General features: G+C 45.7%; 1 protein-coding gene across 4 annotated transcripts in view; it reads right to left on the bottom strand.

Moving 5' to 3' along the window:
• The window catches only part of slc4a4a (solute carrier family 4 member 4a), a 266,877-nt gene that overhangs the window by 127,245 nt on the left and 119,102 nt on the right, over positions 1-20,530 (bottom strand). For 2 of the 4 annotated variants that reach the window (XM_087979895.1, XM_087979897.1), the window contains exons 5-9: positions 19,023-19,183; positions 17,924-18,103; positions 9,906-9,982; positions 5,681-5,838; positions 4,757-4,844 (exon numbers count right to left, since the gene is read on the bottom strand). In XM_087979895.1, the coding sequence (XP_087836021.1) occupies positions 4,757-4,844; positions 5,681-5,838; positions 9,906-9,982; positions 17,924-18,103; positions 19,023-19,183 (664 nt within the window). The remainder of the gene's footprint in view (positions 1-4,756; positions 4,845-5,680; positions 5,839-9,905; positions 9,983-17,923; positions 18,104-19,022; positions 19,184-20,530) is intronic. The other 2 variants (XM_087979896.1, XM_087979898.1) reach the window with 1 other exon arrangement.

Below are 20,530 nucleotides of genomic sequence, written 5' to 3'. Positions count from 1 at the left end.
CCCCTGGGGAACCCAGTCTGTGATAGAGGAGATTGGACAGTTAGTGATAGTCAACAGGCCAGCTCTACCGAAACCCGGGAGAAATATTCCTGCATTAGCTTTGAGTTGGGACAACAGGAAGCAGAAAGGGTCACAACATTTTGAAACTGGGCCCAGCCTCCAGGATGAACCCCCAAACGTCTTACCCCTATGGCCTCCACATTCAGGATTAAAAGTTCTGAGCCAGGATTCCTGGATTAGAAGCTGGCTAGCTGAAAGAAGACAGAGGATAGTGGTTGATGGGAAATGTTCATCCTGGAGTTCAGTTACTAGTGGTGTCCCGCAAGGATCTGTTTTGGGGCCAGTGCTGTTTGTGATTTTTATAAATCACCAGGGTGAGAGTGTAGAAGGATGGGTTAGTAAATTTGCGGATGACACTAAGGTTGGTGGAGTTGTGGATAGTACTGAAGGTGTTGTAGATTACAGAGAGACATATATAAGCTGCAGAGCTGGGTTGAGAGGTGACAAATGGAGTTTAATGCAGAAACGTATGAGGTGATTCACTTTGGAAGGAGCAACAGGAATGCAGAGTACTGGGCTAATGGTACGATTCTTGGTAGTGTAGATGAGCAGAGAGATCTCGGTGTCCATGGGCATAGATCCCTGAACGTTGCCACCCAGGTTGATGGGTTGTTAAGAAGGTGCACAGTGTGTTTGCCTTTATTGGTAGAGGGATTGAGTTTTGGAGCCATGAGGTCATGCTGCAGCTGTACAAAGCTCTGGTGTGGCCACACTTGGAGAATTGTGTACTGTTCTGGTCGCCGCATTATTGGAAGGACGTGGAAGCTTTGGAAAGGGTTCATAGGAGATTTACAAGGAAGTTGCCTGGTATGGAGGGAACGTCTTACGAGGAAAGGCTGAGGGACTTGAGGCTGTTTTCGTTTGAGAGAAGAAGGTTGAGAGGCGATATAACTGAGACATATAAGATAATCAGAGGGTTAAATAGGGTGGACAGGGAGAGCCTTTTTCCTCGGATGGCGATGGCTAGCAGGAGGGGACATAGCTTTAATTTGAAGGGTGATAGATATAGGACAGATGTCAGAGGTAGTTTCTTTACTCAGAGAATAGTAGGGGTGTGGAACGTACTGCCTGCAACAGTAGTAGACTCACCAACTTTAAGGGTATTTAAATGGATAGCCATACGGATGAGAATGGAATAATGTCGGGTAGATGGGCTTCAGATTGGTTCCACAGGTTGGCACAACATTGAGGGCCGAAGGACTTGTAACGTGCTGTCATTTCTATGTTCTAAAAGAATAATCCCCAAGCCATTGCCGTAAACAACACCCAGACAGAGTGAAGGGGATATTAGGGAAAGGTGGCTCAAACACTCTTGGTAATTACTTTAAAAGAGTTTGGGGCTTTTTTTGGGTTTTGCCCCTGGGTTGACCACTTGAGGGCAATCTCCAGGCATAATCTCCAGGCATAATCAAAGTTAGCCACTCACTTGTGAGGTGCCATACCAATGCAAACTCTTTCATTAGATTAGATTGTATGGTACATTTCTACTGATTGGATTTGCATGGCTGTCTGAGAGAAACAGGAAAAGGAGAGGGAGTTTGACACAGTGGTGTCTCTCTGTCCACATGACTCCCTGTAGTGAATACCTGCTCCTTCCTCACAGCTCGGTGGAAGCCTCATCATTACAAAGAGCTCATTTTGATAAAGAAACTTTATCTTTTGAATATACTCAGGTTCGGGAGGGAGGGTCCAGTGGGGTCACGGGATTAACAATGCAGAGGTTTAGGGGACGTTCTTAGTTGTGAGTTCAAACCCAACCACAGCACCTGGAGAAATTTGCATTAACAAAGATTGGGATTAAAAGACAGACTAATGAAGACTAAGTAACCATAATCATAAAAACCTTTACTGGAACATCCTTCAGGGGGGGAGATCTGCCATCCTTACCTGGCCTGGCCTACACGTGACTCCAGACCCACAGCAATGTGGCTGACTCTTAAGTGGCTGAGTAAGAAACTCCGTTCCTAGACAATTAGGGACAAGAGACAAGTACTGACCTCCCCACATCCTGGCACTTACATTCCGTGGAAGATTAAAGAAAATATGATCAATCCCACAAACTGTTTCCACAAGGAAAGGTAAATGGTTTTTAACCAATAGAAAGTAGTCTTTTTTTAACAAACTGTCTCGACTTAAGGAGGCCAGATTGTGAAAAATGACTTGAGCCTGAAAAGTTATGGAAAGGATTGAAATGGTTTGGGTACAGAGGGGGCAGGTTCTTGTGGAATGGTCAATACCATTTCTCTTCCAGGTACAAGCTCCCACACCAAGACCCGATGGGTAAGGGATGTGCATTCATCGTTTGGCCAGACAGGTGAAGGATCAACCTGCAAATCTCTCCAACATTCGGCGGGACAGAGAGTGTGACAGCTCAGCATTCCGACTCCCTGTTCTGGCTGGGGCAGATTTGGAATGTGCACCTTTGTCTTACACAGAATGGTGACCGTGATGCTAGGTGTCAGGTTGGTCTTCAAGCAGAGAACTTGAGAAGAAAAGTCCAAGTCATGAGAGTTTATCAGTGAAATATGCATTCCTTTTATCCTCTGCGTCTGCTCTGTAAATATTCATTAGTCATTAATTTGGCAGAGGCCTTGAATATTAATAATGCACTGAAAGTGATGATTTGTCATCACTCCTTTACATATTTACTCTGCCTCCTCGCCTTACCCAGGGGTCAGACCGATAGAGAAGAAGATACTAAAAAAGCCACAAAGGATTTTGAGAATTTCTCCCCATTTATTCGGTTTCCATTGGCAAAAGGGTCAGTAACTGAGGGAAATAAATTTCAGATAACTGCCAAGAGGGCAGACACAGGGGAACCTTTTATTTCAATGTATCAGGTTGTTGTGATCTGAAAAGGCAGCAGAAACAGATTCAATTGTAACTTACATCAAAACATGAAAAAGGAACAAATACCGGGCTGTGGGAAAGAAAGGGAGTCAATGGGCCGAATAACCTCATTCTGTTTTGTCCGAGTCTTTATGCCATGGATGAGGTTAATTCGAAAACATTAAATTTTTTTCAAAGCTGAAGAATTGGTCTAGGGAAGTAGTCACTTAAAATGATGGTTAAGGTTACTAAACAGAAGCTACTCTTGAGATCAAGGCATTCTTACTGAATAAAAATGTTTATCTCACTAACGGATGGAATATCCTTCAAGGTGCAGCAGCTTGATTTGGGAAATCACTAAATGTTCTTATGGTGATCATGTCAAATAATTCCTGCTGTATTGTATTTTTTTTTAAACGCTGAAACAGAACCAGATGGTGGGTGAGTAAAGCTTGGGCCCAATCTTTCTTTAATTCAATCAGTTAGCGTGGGTGTGAAAACCAGAGAATGGGTAAGGGGGGGAATGGTGAGGAGAGTGGGTAAGGGGGGGGGGAATGGTGAGTAGAAAAAGAAACAGGACCTGGGGTAAAAGGAAGCCATTGTGCCCATTGGACCTGTTCCTCCATTTAATAAGATCAGGTCTGATCTGGTTTTGGCTTCAGTCCCACTTTCCTGTGTGTCACTCGGTAACCCTTGACATATGAGTGAGGTGGTAACTAGGTTCAGGTGGGTATTTGGATGATCCAGAGATTAATGGGGGGTATTTAGATCAGGTAAGGGGGGTAAGTAGGAGGGTGGGAATCAGTGTGAATGGCCAGGGGGTAGACAGTTCTTGTGTTCCTCAGAAGTTAGCATAGGAATTTCCATAGAATCCCTACAGCATGGAAACAGGCCATTTAGTCCAACAAGTCCACACCAACCCTAAGAGTAACCCACCCAGACCCATTCCCCTATCCTATTACTCTACATTTACCCCTGTCTAATGCACCTATAGGAACTTTAGCACAGCCAATTCACCTGAATTGCACACCTTTGGATTGTGGGAGGAAACCCGCGCAGACATGGTGAGAATGTGCAAACTCCACAGATAGTCGCTCAAGGGTAGAATCGAAGCTGGGTCCCTGGCTGTGAGGCAGCAGTGCTAACCACCGAGCCATTGTGCCACCCTAAATTTGGTCAAATGTTTCCTGGATATCAATTCAGGAACATTAGTCAAATATGCCTGCAGTCTCTGACTCAAAGTTACAGACAGAGGAGCCCAGCGCTTCCAACAGCCCCATGCTCATCCAAAATCTCCACACTCCTCCAGTACCACATGTCCCAACTTCAGCTAAATAAAAACCAGAATTGGGAGTTGAAAGTTCCTGGGCATTCTCCATGGAGGTCAATGCACCAGGAGATACTGATCTTCATCGTCAGACACATGCCTGCCTCCAACACTCCAAAGATGGGAAGATTTAGATTCTAATTATGACAGAGTTCATCATGGGTGCTGTTTCTCCAAAGCCTGGGAGCCTTTGAATAAAGAAGTTTTATATTTATATAGTGCCTGTTGTATCCTTGTGATATATCAACACTTCATTGACCATGAATCTTTGAAGAGTCTGAGATTAAGACGGTCTATTCCTGCCCAGTGATACATTTGATCCCAAGATGAACTCCCACACTCATAGTTGTGCCCTAGTCTAATTCCACCTCAGTAACGTCACTCAAACTCATTCAACTCAATCTCCTCACTCTAATCAATCCTTCCTCATCAGATGATCTTGGAGGAAGTCCAATGGATCTTTGTTGCACACTCTGTAAGGCACAGCTCCTAGTAATATGTGTTGACATCACAGATAGACAACATGTCCATAACCCTCACCTCATCAGACATGAGTGTGGCGATTGCTCTCCCAATTTCATGGTATGATTTTGCCTTGCCTTTAGGTCCAAGCAGAACAAACAGAAACCTAGACAGCAACATAATAATGGTGTAAGTCTCAAACAGTTCAGAAACAAAGTGGCACAGTTACCCAATGTCATCAGCCCCATATTCCTCCAAAATCTCCACACTCCTCCAGTACCACACATCCCAACCTCAGCTACGGATGCTGGAAATCAGAAACAAAAACAGAAGTTGCTGGTTAAGTTCAAAAGGTCTGGCAGTATCTGTGGGGAGAAATCAGCGGTAACGTTTCGGGTCCAGTGACTCTTTCTCAGACCTGCTGAGCTTTTCCAGCAACTTCTGTGCTTTTTCGCCCAACTTCAGCTGGCTGGCTACCCTCTGAAGTTTTGTTCCGAAACCACTCAGTCTACCTACTGCTCTCTCCTCCTTTAAGCAGATATTGAGTTGTACATTTCCCAAGGACATTTTGGGAAAACATCTCACAAATCCACAGGAAGAAAAGAAGGAGGTGAATTTAGATAGCGTTGTTTATTGGCACATCAAACTGTGCTAAATCACTTCACAGCCAATTAGACACACATTCCTCTTGAGTCATGATTGAAATGTAACAAACATGGAGGTTAAATTACAAACATCTACCTCATGGAGGGGGGACCCCCATTTAACAAGTCAATGGAAAGACAGCGTTTCCAAAGGTGTAATGCTCCCTCGGTTCTGCACTGCGAGAGAGAGTCTAGAACCTGCACTCGGCTTTATGATGTGGGACTTGAAGCTATAACCCTGAGAGTCAGGGGTGAGCGGGCTCCACACGGAGTCACTGACAATGATGACACATGTTGGTCTTCACAGAGGATCTTTGGAGACCTGGCAGGGTGAAAGGTCCTGTCACAGCGTCCTCACCTGGTTGGCACGGGAACCTCGGTCAGAGCACCCAGCATCACAGCTTGCTGCAGACGTACAAAGGCAATAAACGGAATGTCCAGGAAGTCCACCTCACCCACCAGCACATTGGACGCTTCTGCATCACGTGGGAGCTTCTTCATGAATTTGTTCTTGAGCTATAGCAAAAAAAACCCACAAGTGATTACTGCCCAGGGACGCACTCAGTGTAACACAACAGGGAATTACTGCTCAGGGACACACTCAGTGCAACACAACAGGGAATTACTGCTCAGGGACACACACTCAGTGTAACACAACAGGGAATTACTGCTCAGGGACACACACTCAGTGTAACACAACAGGGAATTACTGCTCAGGGACACACACTCAGTGTAACACAACAGGGAATTACTGCTCAGGGACACACACTCAGTGTAACACAACAGGGAATTACTGCTCAGGGACACACACTCAGTGTAACACAACAGGGAATTACTGCTCAGGGACACACACTCAGTGTAACACAACAGGGAATTACTGCTCAGGGACACACACTCAGTGTAACACAACAGGGAATTACTGCTCAGGGACACACACTCAGTGTAACACAACAGGGAATTACTGCTCAGGGACACACTCAGTGTAACACAACAGGGAATTACTGCTCAGGGACACACACTCAGTGTAATACAACAGGGAATTACTGCTCAGGGACACACACTCAGTGTAACACAACAGGGAATTACTGCTCAGGGACACACACTCAGTGTAACACAACAGGGAATTACTGCTCAGGGACACACACTCAGTGTAACACAACAGGGAATTACTGCCCAGGGACACACACTCAGTGTAACACAACAGGGAATTACTGCTCAGGGACACACACTCAGTGTAACACAACAGGGAATTACTGCTCAGGGACACACACTCAGTGTAACAACAGGGAATTACTGCTCAGGGACACACACTCAGTGTAACAACAGGGAATTACTGCTCAGGGACACACACTCAGTGTAACAACAGGGAATTACTGCTCAGGGACACACACTCAGTGTAATACAACAGGGAATTACTGCCCAGGGACACACACTCAGTGTAACACAACAGGGAATTACTGCCCTGAGAGACACTTGCTAATGTACCACTTTCTCCAAAATGTTGGAAGATTCAATACTATGATAAATCAAAGGAGTTGTGGGGGAGACAAAAAGTTGTGCTCATAAATAGCAGACAGTTTCCAGTCAATCTAATCATGAAATCAATAAACAGCCACCCAGCCTACATTTACACAGCAACCACAGATAGTTCGAACAGAGCAGGGTGCTTTCCAAAGGATTATCTTGCAGAGTATGGCACTGAGCCACAGAAGACAAGATGACTGAAATGATTGGTCAAAGAGGTAGCTCTTTGAGGATGAGAATTGAAAGAAAATTGGGCAGGAGAAATCCATTGATCCTTGTCCTCTGGTGCTGTTTAATTGTTTGATTAGATTACATTACATTACAGTGTGGAAACAGGCCCTTCGGCCCAACAAGTCCACACCGACCCGCCGAAGCGCAACCCACCCATACCCCTACATTTACCCCTTACCTAACACTACGGGCAATTTAGCATGGCCAATTCACCTGACCTGCACATCTTTGGACTGTGGGAGGAAACCGGAGCACCCGGAGGAAACCCACGCAGACACGGGGAGAACGTGCAAACTCCACACAGTCAGTCGCCTGAGGCGAGAATTGAACCCGGGTCTCCGGCGCTGTGAGACAGCAGTGCTAACCACTGTGCCACTGTGCCGCCCACCGGTGTTTGGTTTTGAAATGTTGCTGTAAATCACTATGTTTGAAGAAATCAGCAGTGAAAAGGGTTAACAAGATTTTAAGTTATTAGTAATGCACTTTGGACTGACAGTTTTGCAGAGCAATGTCTGAGACAGTTTTGTTACAAACAGAGAGAGTTGAGGATCTCATGCTGTCCCCCTCTGTTCACCACGGGAGTCTCCTTCAGCTGCTCCATCTGTGGTCAGTTCTCCTCAGCCACAGCTCTTTCACTGGGAAGAAAACCCACTCCTCCATCTCATGGTTCCTTTGAGAAGTTTCTGACTCCTGTAAAACTATCTCCAAGGCAACCAGACCCAACCTTGGGTCACCTCGTGGTCAAGGCCTGATGTAAATCCTCCTTTCTTCAACTCCTGCTGCTTTATAGTTTCTTGGCAGCTGAAAAGAGATCAGAGATTTTCACAGGAGTGTGGGGAAACAAATCTTCTTTCTGGCTTGGGAGGAGCAGGTCCACTTGTCACACAGGAAGGACGACAATAATTTGTTGACTGGTGGTACTCTGAATGTAAACACTACCCTCTTTGGTAATGCCCAGCTAGTTTGTCCATTTCATTGTTGGACTATCGGTCACCATGGAGAGGGACAGTATAAATGGCATTCATGGGGATGAGATGAAGGAGTCACAATCAGGGAGCATGGGAATATAACAAGATTGTTGTATGTTCAGGATTCTGAATAACCGATCCCCAAAGGGGCCCGAGTGTTTGAGGGGGGAGGGTGCAGGGGAGGTTGGGTTGGGGAGAAGCTGTTGTGTTCTGGGTTGGGGGTTTTCAGGGTCAGGTTAGGGGTGGCATCCAGGCAGTGAGCACCATTGGGGACTGAGATTTCTGACATGACCGTTCAAGAATCAGAGCAAACACCACTAGGTACTGATCCAGTTCATTGCCAAGCTTTAGCCTCCGAAGAGGGAGTGGGAACTGCTTTCGGTACGGCTCACTGCCAAGACCAGTGAAGAATACAAGGCAGAACCACACACATGTGTCAACCCTGCAGAGTCAGTGCAATCAGGGCACGCTTGGAGGAGACTAAATGCAGACTGCAGTTTCAAACAGCACCGCAGGACCTTGTGTGGAGAGCTCCCAACATTTACGGCAAAAACCTTGCAAGTGTAACAGAATGTCCTGTGGCACGTTACTGAATCAACCAAGAAGGAAACAGGAAAGTGGGTGCAGGTTGTAAGGAATGCCTTAGAGAGACGGGGAAGGGGTTAGCAAGAGAAGTGTAGAGTTTAGCACCTCAAAAGCTGGAAACACAACCACCAATGACGAGGTGATTAGATTTGGAAAATGCATCGGGGTGAGAATCAGAGAAACACGAGTGTTGTGGAGCTGGAGGGGTGACTCAGGTAGGGTTTGATAAAATTTGGAAACAAGAGCAAGAATTTTTTATTAAGACAAAGAAAAAGGCATCACCAGACATTATACTAATAGTAGCCAAACTACTATATTAAATGCATCCTGACGGGTTTGAAGGTCTATGTCTCACATCATTCTGACAAATACATTATCCCTTTCTCCCTGGGTCAAAATCCTGGATCTCCCTCCCAAATATTCCTTCACAGGAATACTGTGACGACTAACTCAACTCCTCTCTCCCCAAAGCCTGTCCACCATCTACAAGGTACAAGTCAGGAGTGTGATGGAATACTCTGCCCTTGCCTGGATGGATGCAGCTCCAACAACACTCAAGAAGGACAAAGCAGCCGCTTGATTGGCACCACATCCACAAACATTCACTCCCTCTATCACTGGCGCTCAGTAGCAGCAGTGTGTACCATCTACAAGATGCACTGCAGAAATCCACCAAAGATCCTCTGACAGCTCCTTTCAAAACCACAACCACTTCCATCTAGAAAGACAAGGGCAGCAGATACTTGGGAACACGACCCTACAAATTCCCCTACAAGCCCCTCACCATCCTGACTTTGGAAATATATTCTTCTGTGTTGCTGCTTCAAAATCCTGGAATTCCCTCCCTAAGGACATTGTGGGTCTACCTACAGCACGTGGACTGCAGCGAGTCAAGAAGGTAGCTCACCCCCACCTTCTCAAGGGGTAACTAGGGATGGGGAATAAATACTGGCCCAGCCAGTGACACCCAGGAATAAATAACTAAAACAAAACCTGCTCTGTGAATGTGCCCCAACAATACAGACTGCAGCAAACCACCACCAGGTTGTCAAGGGGTAACTTGTCTAGCCCAAACAGCAATGTTCACATTCACTGAAAACATTAATAACACAAACTCTCTGACAATGAGTGAAGGTACTGAGGCATGTAACTTCCAGGCTGGCCAATTTGGGTTTTTTCTTGAATGTTCCCAAAGTTGTGACTTTGTGAAATCTTCTGAAAGCTGTATCATTTCTGTCTTCGGAGCGTCCCCTCCCAACCCTCACCCACAGTCACCTGATCCTTGTCTGGTTTGTCCGAGATATCGTTCATGCTCCCTGTAGTCAGGTTCCGATGTGTTAATCCGGGGCTACCTGGAATGGAAACCCAATGACAGGAATTAAAACAGAACTCTCATTGTTATCCAGGGCAACTCCATCCAGAACACAGACAGAAAGCATGCAGCTGAAGAATAGATTCTGAGAGAGAAAAATCAAAGCATGCAAGCCTCGATTATTGGCTACTCTTGTCTCCTTTCTTTTGAGTGCATGTTGCATTGCACAGAAATCTTTTTCCTCAATTCTTCCCCACTGCTGGAAATGGGTTTTCACAGAATCGCAAAACTGATGTGGCACGGAGGGAGGCTATTCAGCCCACTGTGCCTGCACTGCTTCTATCCCCTAATGCCAATTCCCCGCCTTTTCTCCACATCCATGTGCCCCATTTCTATCCATATCATCATCCAATTCCCTCCTGAATGCCCCAGTTGGATGCTTGAGTCTCCTGAGTGGAGTGTGAACTCAGTGAGGAGGGCCCCATGCTATGATCTGGGACATCCCTAACCTGTGTGAGTGTAGCATGCCCCTCACTGTCCATTGATCACTCATTGTTTGGGAGCTGAGAAGCTCAGGAACTGCTGCAAGGGCTTCTGCAGCTTGTGGGTGTCTCTGGTTTTGTGACTCTATGGCCAAAGGCAACACCCCGAAGGTGTTGGGAGATGTCTTGGGTGGAGGAGAGGCCCGTAAGTTTACTGAAACAGACGTTGGGAGTTATTCTGCAGTGGAGGATTCACTCCTCGGTGAATCTCTGGTGAAACTGTGGGGTCCTCCTATGACTGTGCAACATGCCTGCCACCAGTGTCACCCTGGGACTGAGTCCTGGGAAGCTGGTTAGAAGGCCAGCACTTCAACGTGTAGCTGCAGGAACCACCTTGATGCTGCATTCCCATTCCGTGGGACTGCAGATCCCTCCATGTTGCTGCAAGGAGCTTGAGGCTATCAGCAGAGAGGTGTGGATTACAGCGGGCAGTACTGTCTTAGACACACAACAGTTGGCTGTGAATCCTCTTGCAAGATGCAGGAGAACCTTCACTTCCTCCCAGGAGAGTCAGAGTCTCTTCCTAAGTCGCATCTCCAAAAACTACTGAGGACTGGGCCCATGATTAAAGAAAGATTAGCAATTTGTACACTGTCTTTTCCAACCCCAGAATGTCCCAATGTGCTTTGTAGCCAAGGAGGCTTTACCTTTGCAGTGTAGTCACTGTTACACTGCAGAAACCACACCAACCAACCTGCTCACAACAAGGTCCCACAGACACCAATGGGAGAACAAGGTCACATTTAGTGGCATGAATTCAGGGTAGGGATGTAAAACCCTAAATGGTTAAACAGTTATTAGATAAACATTGGTCTTGTCATTAATATATTGCTATTAACTTTTAAGGCAGGTTAGCAAAAAAAACGCTGCAGAGAAGTGGCTTTATTTTGGGAAAGGCATTAATATCGTCTGAGGGTCTGATGGAAGACATTGTTACAATTGTTTCGCTGGATTTACTTATTGCTGTTTTTCGTCTTTAGGGAGTTAAATTTGATCTAAATGGCTGAATTAACAATTAACCAATAGAATTTTAATAACTTAAACAAGCACTTTTTAAAAATAATATTTATGTCTCTAATTAGGGAATAAACATTGGCCCATTCACCGGGAGGAACACCTTTACTCTGTTGGGATCCACCTGAGGGCACAAGTGGGCATTATTCAAAGTCAAATCCACAACATGTTACCTTCAACAGTGAGCGCTCCCCCTACAGTGTGGATTCAGGCCATTCGTCCCATCAAGTCCAGACCGACCCTCCAAAGAGTTTGCCAGTATCCTCGATACTCGCCTGTAGGCCAGCAAGCCCGAGAGTGGGAATGGAGGCGGGGGCTGCTCGCTAATGGGCTGCACCCACTGCACCTCAGGCTGTTGCTGTGGGTAAGACACTCGCGCTCATCCAGGGAGGAGAGAGCACCCACCCTGGAGTACGTGACAGGAAGTCCAAACTCAGTTTTGTGTTTCCATTAACCCATCCACGCAGCGAAGGAAGGAACCATTTCTTGAGGAAAAAATTAGTCTCTGTACAACTTGTGATTGCATACCAGAATGAATCTTAAAGCTTTAAAAATCTGAGGCGAAATGACTCTAAACAGATACACTTCAAGCTATGTCAAAACAAATTCACTCCAAGTCAGGCTGTCGATTACCTACATCGCGGTACCAATGCCATCTTATTTGCTGCAGTTTCAACCCCGGTCAGCTTGTCAGACCTGATTTAAAGTGGCCCCTGGCTGTCTGAGTGTACAGATATTTACTGCTGGATGAGTGCACTGCCAAATCTCAGGCTGGTAAGAAAATGTAGTGGAAAAAGTGAGGACTGCAGATGCTGAAGATCCTGAAGAAGGGCTTATGCCCGAAACGTCGATTCTCCTGCTCCTTTGATGCTGCCTGACCTGCTGCGCTTTTCCAGCAACACATTTTTAAGAAAATGTAGTGGGGCCAGCTGCTGTTTCAAAGTTCTGGTTACCTTCATTCTGAAGAGCAGAGTGTTGAAATAAATGGTCAGGCAGACTTTCCCTACAATCACTAATAACCGTCCCTATAAAGACTTACTTATAACAAAAGGCCACTTGATAACATCTGCTCTGTTCTGAGAACAAGTGGCTGGATCTCATTCTTCAGATCTGAAGTGAGGGCTGGATTGAAATACCAGAGGTCCCGTGCTATACCGCTGAAGGCAGTATATACAGCCTACCCTCCAGGTCAATATTGTCGCAGTCACGTTGAGACAGAATGGGCTCAACACCCAACCATTCTCCTCCTTATCAGTTAGACTAGGACTTCAAGGGCTGTGCCTTACCTAAGTTAAAGGAGCTGGATAGCACACCTACTGAGAGATTGTGGTACAGAGAGCAAGTCCATGTGTGGGAACTTTAAGGGGTAGAGGTTAATAGGGGAGTTGGGGGAAAATGGAGATCACACCCCAGCAGATCCATTCTCAGGGGGGTGGGAAGTGAGGGTTGTGCTGGGACGGGACAGGGGGCTGTAGTAGGTGAGTGTCGGGAGGTTTAGGGTGGAGGGTTATGGGAGGTCAATAAGCTGAGGCCTGTGATTACAGACTCTCGCTAACATTACCCCATTGAAGGCTCTGCCAGCAGTTCATAAGGTAATGCCAACACAGGATGGGTTCACGTTTCCAGTAGAAAACGCACCCAGCATCACACTCCATGGGCATCAGTACCAAACTCTATGGGCATCACCATCAAACTCTATGGGAGTCACCATCAAACTCAATGGGCATCAGTATTAAACTCTATGGGCGTCAGCTGAAATGCCTGGCTTTGTACTCAGTGCAATCTGAGTCTTCAGTGGGTGGGATAAAACCAGCCCTCCACCAATCCTACAGCCACTGAGGTCCCGGTCACAGAACTCCCGAATGCTCCATAATTCAGCCGTAACAAAACTACCTGATGCTTTGGTAATATCTCTGAGACAGCTGTACTTTTCATAGGAGCAGGAGGAAGCCATTCATCCCCTCATGTCTAATTGTGGTTGGGAGAGGATCATGGCTGTGAGAACTGCTCTTGGTTTGGATTTACTCATTTCCTTGGGGCAGTAATCACTGCTTTCATAAGTTTTGCATTGTTTTTGGAACTTTTTAAAACAAGACGCTTTGGAAGGGAGGAAGGAGTGAGTGTTTCAGGACAGTGACAGGTAGCAAGGTTGGAGGCTGAGGAATTGCATAAGGCTCAGAGATCGGCTTTTTGTGGAGCAGTTAACAGTGTAGTTTCACAGCTGTCAGGCTGAGAAATCGCACAAGGGCTTTGGAGATTGGGTTACACTGAAATAACCAACATGCAGTACAGTTTCATAGCTGATGTGTTGAGTGGTGGGTGGGCTCTAACATCCAACATCAGGGGCAGCCGCAAGAGCTATCAATGATTTCAAACTAAATCACTGCCTGAAACTCCAGGGGAAAAGAACGGCCTTTGGTTTTTGCTTGATTTTAAGACTTATTAAAACCAAACTTAATCTGTTTTTTTTTGTAAATTTATAATAGTGAGTAAGGGTGTCAGTGTGACATCAGAATGGTGTGTTGCCTCCCTGGTGCCAGCATTGAGGATATCTCAGAGCAGGTACAGAATATTCCAAAGGGGACAGGGACCAGCAGGAGGTTGTTGTACATGTTGGTACCAATGACAGAGGTTAGAAAAGGAATAAGGTTCTACAGAGAGAATACAGAAAACTAGGCAGGAAGTTAAAATGTAGGTTCTCGAGGGTAGTAATATCTGGATAACCCCTGGTGCGACGGGCTAGTGAGAGTAGGAATACGAGAATAGAGCAGATGAATGTTTGGCTGAGGATCTGATGCAGGGGAGAAGAGTTTGCATTTTTGGATCATTGGAATCTCTTCTGGGATGGAAATGACCTGGATAAGAGGGACAAGTGGAGGGGGGTCCATTTATGTTGGAAGGGGACAAATGTCCTGGTATGGAGTTTTGCTAGTTCTGTTGGGGAGGCTTTAGGTGAGTAAGGGTGAGGGTGGGAACCAAAACAGTAGTGCGAAAAGGAAAAAGACTGAGGCTGGTACAGTAGATAAGGGAAGCAAGTCAAATAGTCAAGGCAGACAAAAGCTTGGCAAAGAAGGAGGTAGGACTGATGTATTAAACTGCATTTACTTTAATGCAAGAGGCCCAACAGGGAAGGCAGATGAACTCAGGGCATGGTTGGGAACATGGGACTGGGATATCATAGCAATTACAGAAACATGGCTCAGGGATGGGCAGGACTGGCAGTTTAATGTTCCAGGATACAAATTCTGCAGGAAGAACAGAAAGGGAGGCGAGAGATTGGGGCGGGGGGGGGGGGGGGGTGGCTCGTGTGTGGAATGAAATGCTAGAAGTAGTGGTAGATGCAGGTACAGTTACAACATTTAAAAGACATTTGGACAGGTACATGAATAAGAAAAGTTTAGAGGGATATGGGCCAAACGCAAGAACGTGGGACCAGTTTAGTTTGGGAAACTTGGTTGGCGTAGACAAGTTGCTGTAGACTCTATAACTCAATCACCCATTAATCCTCTATACTTGATGTTATACAACCTCAGTCGATGCACAAGAGCACAAATGAATAAAATGAGCAGGTTACTATTGCTCAGTTGGTCTCCTTGTAGCTCAGATCACACTGTCCCCCCCCCTCCCCCACCACTCCCTTCGCTGGTATGTGTTGGACTTACTGAGCAGTGCCATGCTTAGGCTCTGCTGGGCTTGGAGGTCCTGGTCTGCGCATCGAAATGCCAGGCAAGGTACAGAGTTCTTGAGCGGACTGCAAGCTTATTGTAGGCCATCGATAGCGAGATGGAGAGAGCACGGCAGCAAGGCAAAGGCGAGAGAAAGAGAAAAATCTAGCAACAGCAGCAGGAAATTTGATTTACAGCAAAAAAAGACAGTCAAGAGGAGGAATTTCTAGACCAGCAATCTCAAATATCAGACAATCACAAGGAACAAAATCAACAGATCAAATCTCATCTCTCGTCATAATGCTTGTCAAACTCAGTTAACCAGGGAATGTGTTGTACTCCAAAACCATCGGAAATTATTATGCCAATCTCACAAATATTCAAATGTAGTCCAATACTTTAAATGCGCAAATGTATTCAAAATATTTCACATTTGCAAACTGTTTCCAGTATTGGGAGAAATCTCACAATAAACCTGAAGATGAAAGTCTCCGTGACAAGTGAGCAGTCAACCCTGGTCAATAATGTTTAAGAAGCAAAATGAATTAAGATACAAAATATCAATTACATATCCTTAGGTTTGTTAATCCATCTTGTAGAATAAAGGCCTAATGTATTCATTTTGATAATTTGGAAAATTATTTTGACTGAGGTAATTCAGGGTTCCACAAAGTTATTCCAGTCAATCAGGTCATGAGTTGTTGAATTACAATCTACTTTCAGTATCGCTCCTTCACTAAAAACATGAAGGATATGTAACTTAAAATCATATTCAAAAACCCACATCATTATCAGCATTTGAGTAATTCACAACCAGTATATGTCAGGGTGAAGCTGGTGAGGTTGACCTCCTGATGTTGAATTTTACTTGGTGGATCAGGGCGTTGGGAGGTGGTGTATCGGACTGGTCATGTATTGTTCATTCTGTCAATGGAATGTCACAAATCTGTAACATTGCACCCCCAAGGGGTTGGGGTTTGTTGGGAAACCGAGTTTCCATGATGTCAGTATAGTCTGGATCAGTACAGTCAGCCAGAACCTCACAAGATTCACCCCAATGAATACACTGAGATCTAACCAACTCCATTACCAATGCTCCAATTGATTTCATGTATGGTGATCATACCCAAAGATGGGGTAGTGACTGACTGGTGATTTCTGTAACACCGTCCACTCCAGCTCCAATCAGTACACATTAGGAGCTCAGTGATAAATATATATATATTTATATAAGTATATATATCCTGCTGTAATAGATCATTTAAAATATTACTATAAGGGAATATCTTCATTATTGTTTGATATCATTTTAAGTTTGCAGGTTTTAAATCACTTTATTGCAAAAATTAAAGAACTTTCCAAAGGGAGAATTGGAGTAAGACTCCATTTGCTGCTCGATGGAGAAAGAATAAGGGGAGTGGGTGTAATTTGATCATTCTGTTAAGAGGCATGGCAGAGGCAATGATGGGCCAAATGGTCTCCGCCTGTGCCGTGTGACTCCACAATCCACAAGAAAGAAACAATGAACTTCCCACCAGGGATTACGCCAGTCAATCAGTACGCCATCTGAAAGTCCAAACGATTTCAATAGTTACAGCGTAGAGGCAAGAACACTAACTGAGAGGAACAGACATCTCTCTGAGTGTAATATTACTGCTGTCTCTTACCAGTTGGTCAATGGGATCTTCAGGGATCTACGTTGGTGCAGGAGTAGCCAAGAACTATTTTAAGAAGGGTATACACTAACCAGGCAGGCGGCTGCATGGGATTGCCAGACAATGCAGCTTTTAGCAGAAAAATGACCCAAATCATTAACTCAAAAAGACTCAAATGTTCCACATTACCCAATGGTTATTGGGTCTAATGAGCTAACAGTTTCCCATTTTGAATTATTGTGACAGGTTACATTTGGAGTCAATTTCCACTCCTCGGTCTCTTTGTAAAGGTGTGGCAAGTTTAACTCTGCTGATTAATTATCTTGACACTGGGAACATGTTTGAAGGGTCAGAGTTGAAAGTATACAGAATGGCTTTGTACTAACTACAGGGCAATCTGCTACAGCTCTTGGCATCCATAACTCTACAACAGACGGAACAAGCTATAAATCAGGTAATAGCACACAAGTGTTTTCTGTGAGGAATTTCCCATGGGTAAAGGATTCCTTCCCCATTGTGTGTTTCTAATCTACTCCACACAAAGCAGAGTGGGAATCTGAAACTCTCTCTTCCCTGAAGCGCTTCCGGACTGTTGGGATTGTGGGAGTTGGGAGACTTGACAGAAATTTGTTGGTTAAGGATTTTACAGAGTGAAGTTAGAATGCAGAGCAGTCACGGTGTAGCAGAATCTGGAACTGATTTGATGGGCTGAATGGCCTCCTTTGTTTCTTACGTTCCATAGAAGGAAATGCCATTTTGTCCTAATCATCTACACTTCCCTCCTGGTTGGCGTATTATCTTAATAAGATATTTGGACATTGCGGTACTCTCAATGTAGTGTCTAATAATAAGTTGGGGGGGGGGGAATGGGAGGTCGGGGCGGGGTTCTGAGGCTGTTGGAGCTGCCCCCTCCTGCACCCTCGCCCTTGGGTGAAGAGACTCCATGAAGTTGTTCTTTTGGGGTGAGGTTTCCTTCATATGATATGAGACCATACATGGAGGATGATGAGGGAGGACGTCAGGGCTGAGGAGGAGCAGTGGGGCTGGTAGACAGTAACTGGAGTTGGTGGGGGAGGTTACTGCAGCAAATTGGCACCAGCATTACCATTATCCGAGGCGGAAAACAGCCTACTTGCACTTGACACCGTCTTCCCAATTTCAGCCAGCGAGCGGAGGTTGGATTTCTTCGTCTGATGCCGATGCTTGCGCAGGAGCGTGTAGGTCACCTTCTCCTTCAGCTCGGCTTTTAAAAGCCCGTGAGCAATTTGGTTATCAATGATTGTCTCTGCCAAAACACAGGAAGAAAGGGTCAATCCCCTCCCTCTGGAGGGGTCAGGAAACCAGCTCCAATTCTGAACTCTGCTGTGATAAAGTCACCAGGCACCATCAATACAGAACCTGCATTGCTCTTGCCCCTTTCACATCCTCAAAACACACTTTACAGCCAATGAAGTATTTCTAAAGGGCGGTCAGTCTTGGAATGTAGGAAACAGCAGTCAATTTGCACACAGTAAGCTCCAGCAAAAACAGCAGATGTAAATAAAAGACCTGACCGTCCATTCTCAGAAATACTGGCTGGTGAAAACTCCCATTCTCGTCCTGAGCTGGGAGGGCAAATGGAGCTGCAGGCCATCCTGAAAAGGGATGGTGATGGGTTACAGCTCGTGGTACATGTTGGTACCAAAGTGAGGAATATGGTCTTGCATCAAGAATTCAGGGAGCTAGGCAATCGATTAAACAGCAGGACCTCAAACGTTCATAATCTCTGGATTTCTCCTGGTGTCACGTGCTAGTGAGTATAGAAATAGGATAATAGGGCCGACAAATGTGTGACTCGATGGAGGGTTTTAGGTTCCTGGATCCCTGGGACCATTTTTAGGGACATGCACAAACAAGAAGGTTTGCACCTGAACCACTTCGGGACCAACATCCTTGCAGGAAGGTTTATTAGTGTTTTGGGGAGGGGTTTAAACTCATCTGGCAGGAGGGGGGGACACAGAATATCAACGAAACAGAGACACATCATGCTACAGTAGTACTGTAGTTCAATGTTCCATCTAAATGATGGCATTTCCAACAGTGTAGCACTCCTTCAGGAACTGCACTGAAATTGTATATTCATATACCGTGCATTGATATAGCACCTTTCTGAACGTTAGCTGAGGGACCGGGATGTCCCCAGGTGCTGAGTTGTAGAAACATACCAATAATCTGTGGGAGTGTCGAAGCTTCCAGATCCAGCAGGACCAGTCCCTTCTCTATACACGTCCGGAGTTCAAATAAACTGTGCAAGGACAGCGTGGCCACATGAGGTTTGCTCCATCGCTCACCCCCTTCTTCAACCTTCTCTTCAAATTTGATCCACCTATTGGACAGCAAGGAAAGCTTTAAATATAAAGCACGTCTACCTCCAGTGACCATGCGTATCCTGGGCAGAATGGAGGTGGTTTTCTTCAACGGTCACACTCAGAGACCACCCTTCACAATTTTACAAACCCTCCAATGACCCTCTGCTCACTGAGCCTGCTGTTCTTGGGAGGCTGTGCTGTAGTCCCAGCTCCGAATGCAAAGCCTCTGCTAAGTGAATAAACCCTGCTTTATTGTAGCTTAGGAATTAAACCACAGGCTAGTTTCCCTTTCCCACTCACCCGCTGGGTGGCATGGTGGCTCAGTGGTTAGCACTGCTGCCTCACAGCGCCAGGGACCCGGGTTTGATTCCTGCCTCGGGTGACTGCCTGTGTGGAGTTTACACATTCTCCCCGTGTCTGTGCTGCTTTCCTCCGGGTGCTCCGGTTTCTTCCCATAGTCCATGTGCAGGCTAGGCAAATTGGCCACGCTAAATTGCCCATAGTGTTCAGGGAAATGTAGGCTAAGTGTATTAGTCAGGGGTAAATGTAGAGTAGTAGGGAAGAGGAATGGGTCTGGGTGGGTTACTCTTTGGAGGGTTGGTATGGACCTGTTGGGCCGAAGAGCCTGTTTCTATGCTGAAGGGATTCTGTTCCACAATTCATTTAAGTGGGGATCGTTGAGGGCGTAAGCACTTGCATCGGAGACTGGGGAGCCCTCTTTTAAGGATTTCATGGTGAGAAACTGTGGATGGAGAGTGGGCAGTGATAAATTGGTCAAACGATTAGGCTTGTAGAGAAGGAGGATGACCTTTGTGCTTTCAGAGATAGGAATGTTCAGTTGGTTACTCAACAGTTTTGAGGGAGTGGAGACTTAAGTTAGTAGGAGGTTGGTGTTGTGCATAACATACCTTTGTTGGGGACACATGGAGAGAGATAATGGGGAAGTTAGAGGGGATGGTTGTTGAGGGTTAGGCCCAGGGAGGCTGAAAAGAGGGGTTAAGATCATAAGACCATAAGACATAGGAGCAGAAATAAGACCATTCAGCCCCTCAAGTCTGCTCCACCATTCAATCATGGCTGACAAGTTTCTCAACCCCATTTCTCCCCGTAACCCTTGATCCCCTTGGCAACCAGGAACCTATCTATCTCTGTCTTAAACACACTCAATGCCCTGGCCTCCACAGCCGTCTGTGGCAGTGAATTCCATCGATTCCCCACTCTCCGACTGAAAATGTTTCTCCTTATCCCTGTTCTAGAGAAGGTGGGGGAGGGAACTAGCAGGTCGATCTTGAATAGATTGATGACAATGAAAATCACAACTCTTGGAAGGGAGGGGAAGGTCGAATATGAGAACTGGCTCAGTG

The sequence above is a fragment of the Chiloscyllium plagiosum genome, unplaced genomic scaffold, assembly GCF_037043375.1.
Source record: "Chiloscyllium plagiosum isolate Xiang-an unplaced genomic scaffold, Cpla_swu_hap1 HiC_scaffold_36, whole genome shotgun sequence".
In the NCBI taxonomy this organism is placed as follows: domain Eukaryota; kingdom Metazoa; phylum Chordata; class Chondrichthyes; order Orectolobiformes; family Hemiscylliidae; genus Chiloscyllium; species Chiloscyllium plagiosum.
The sequence above is the reverse complement of the archived record's forward strand: the minus strand, read 5'-3'. Positions and strand labels throughout refer to the sequence as shown.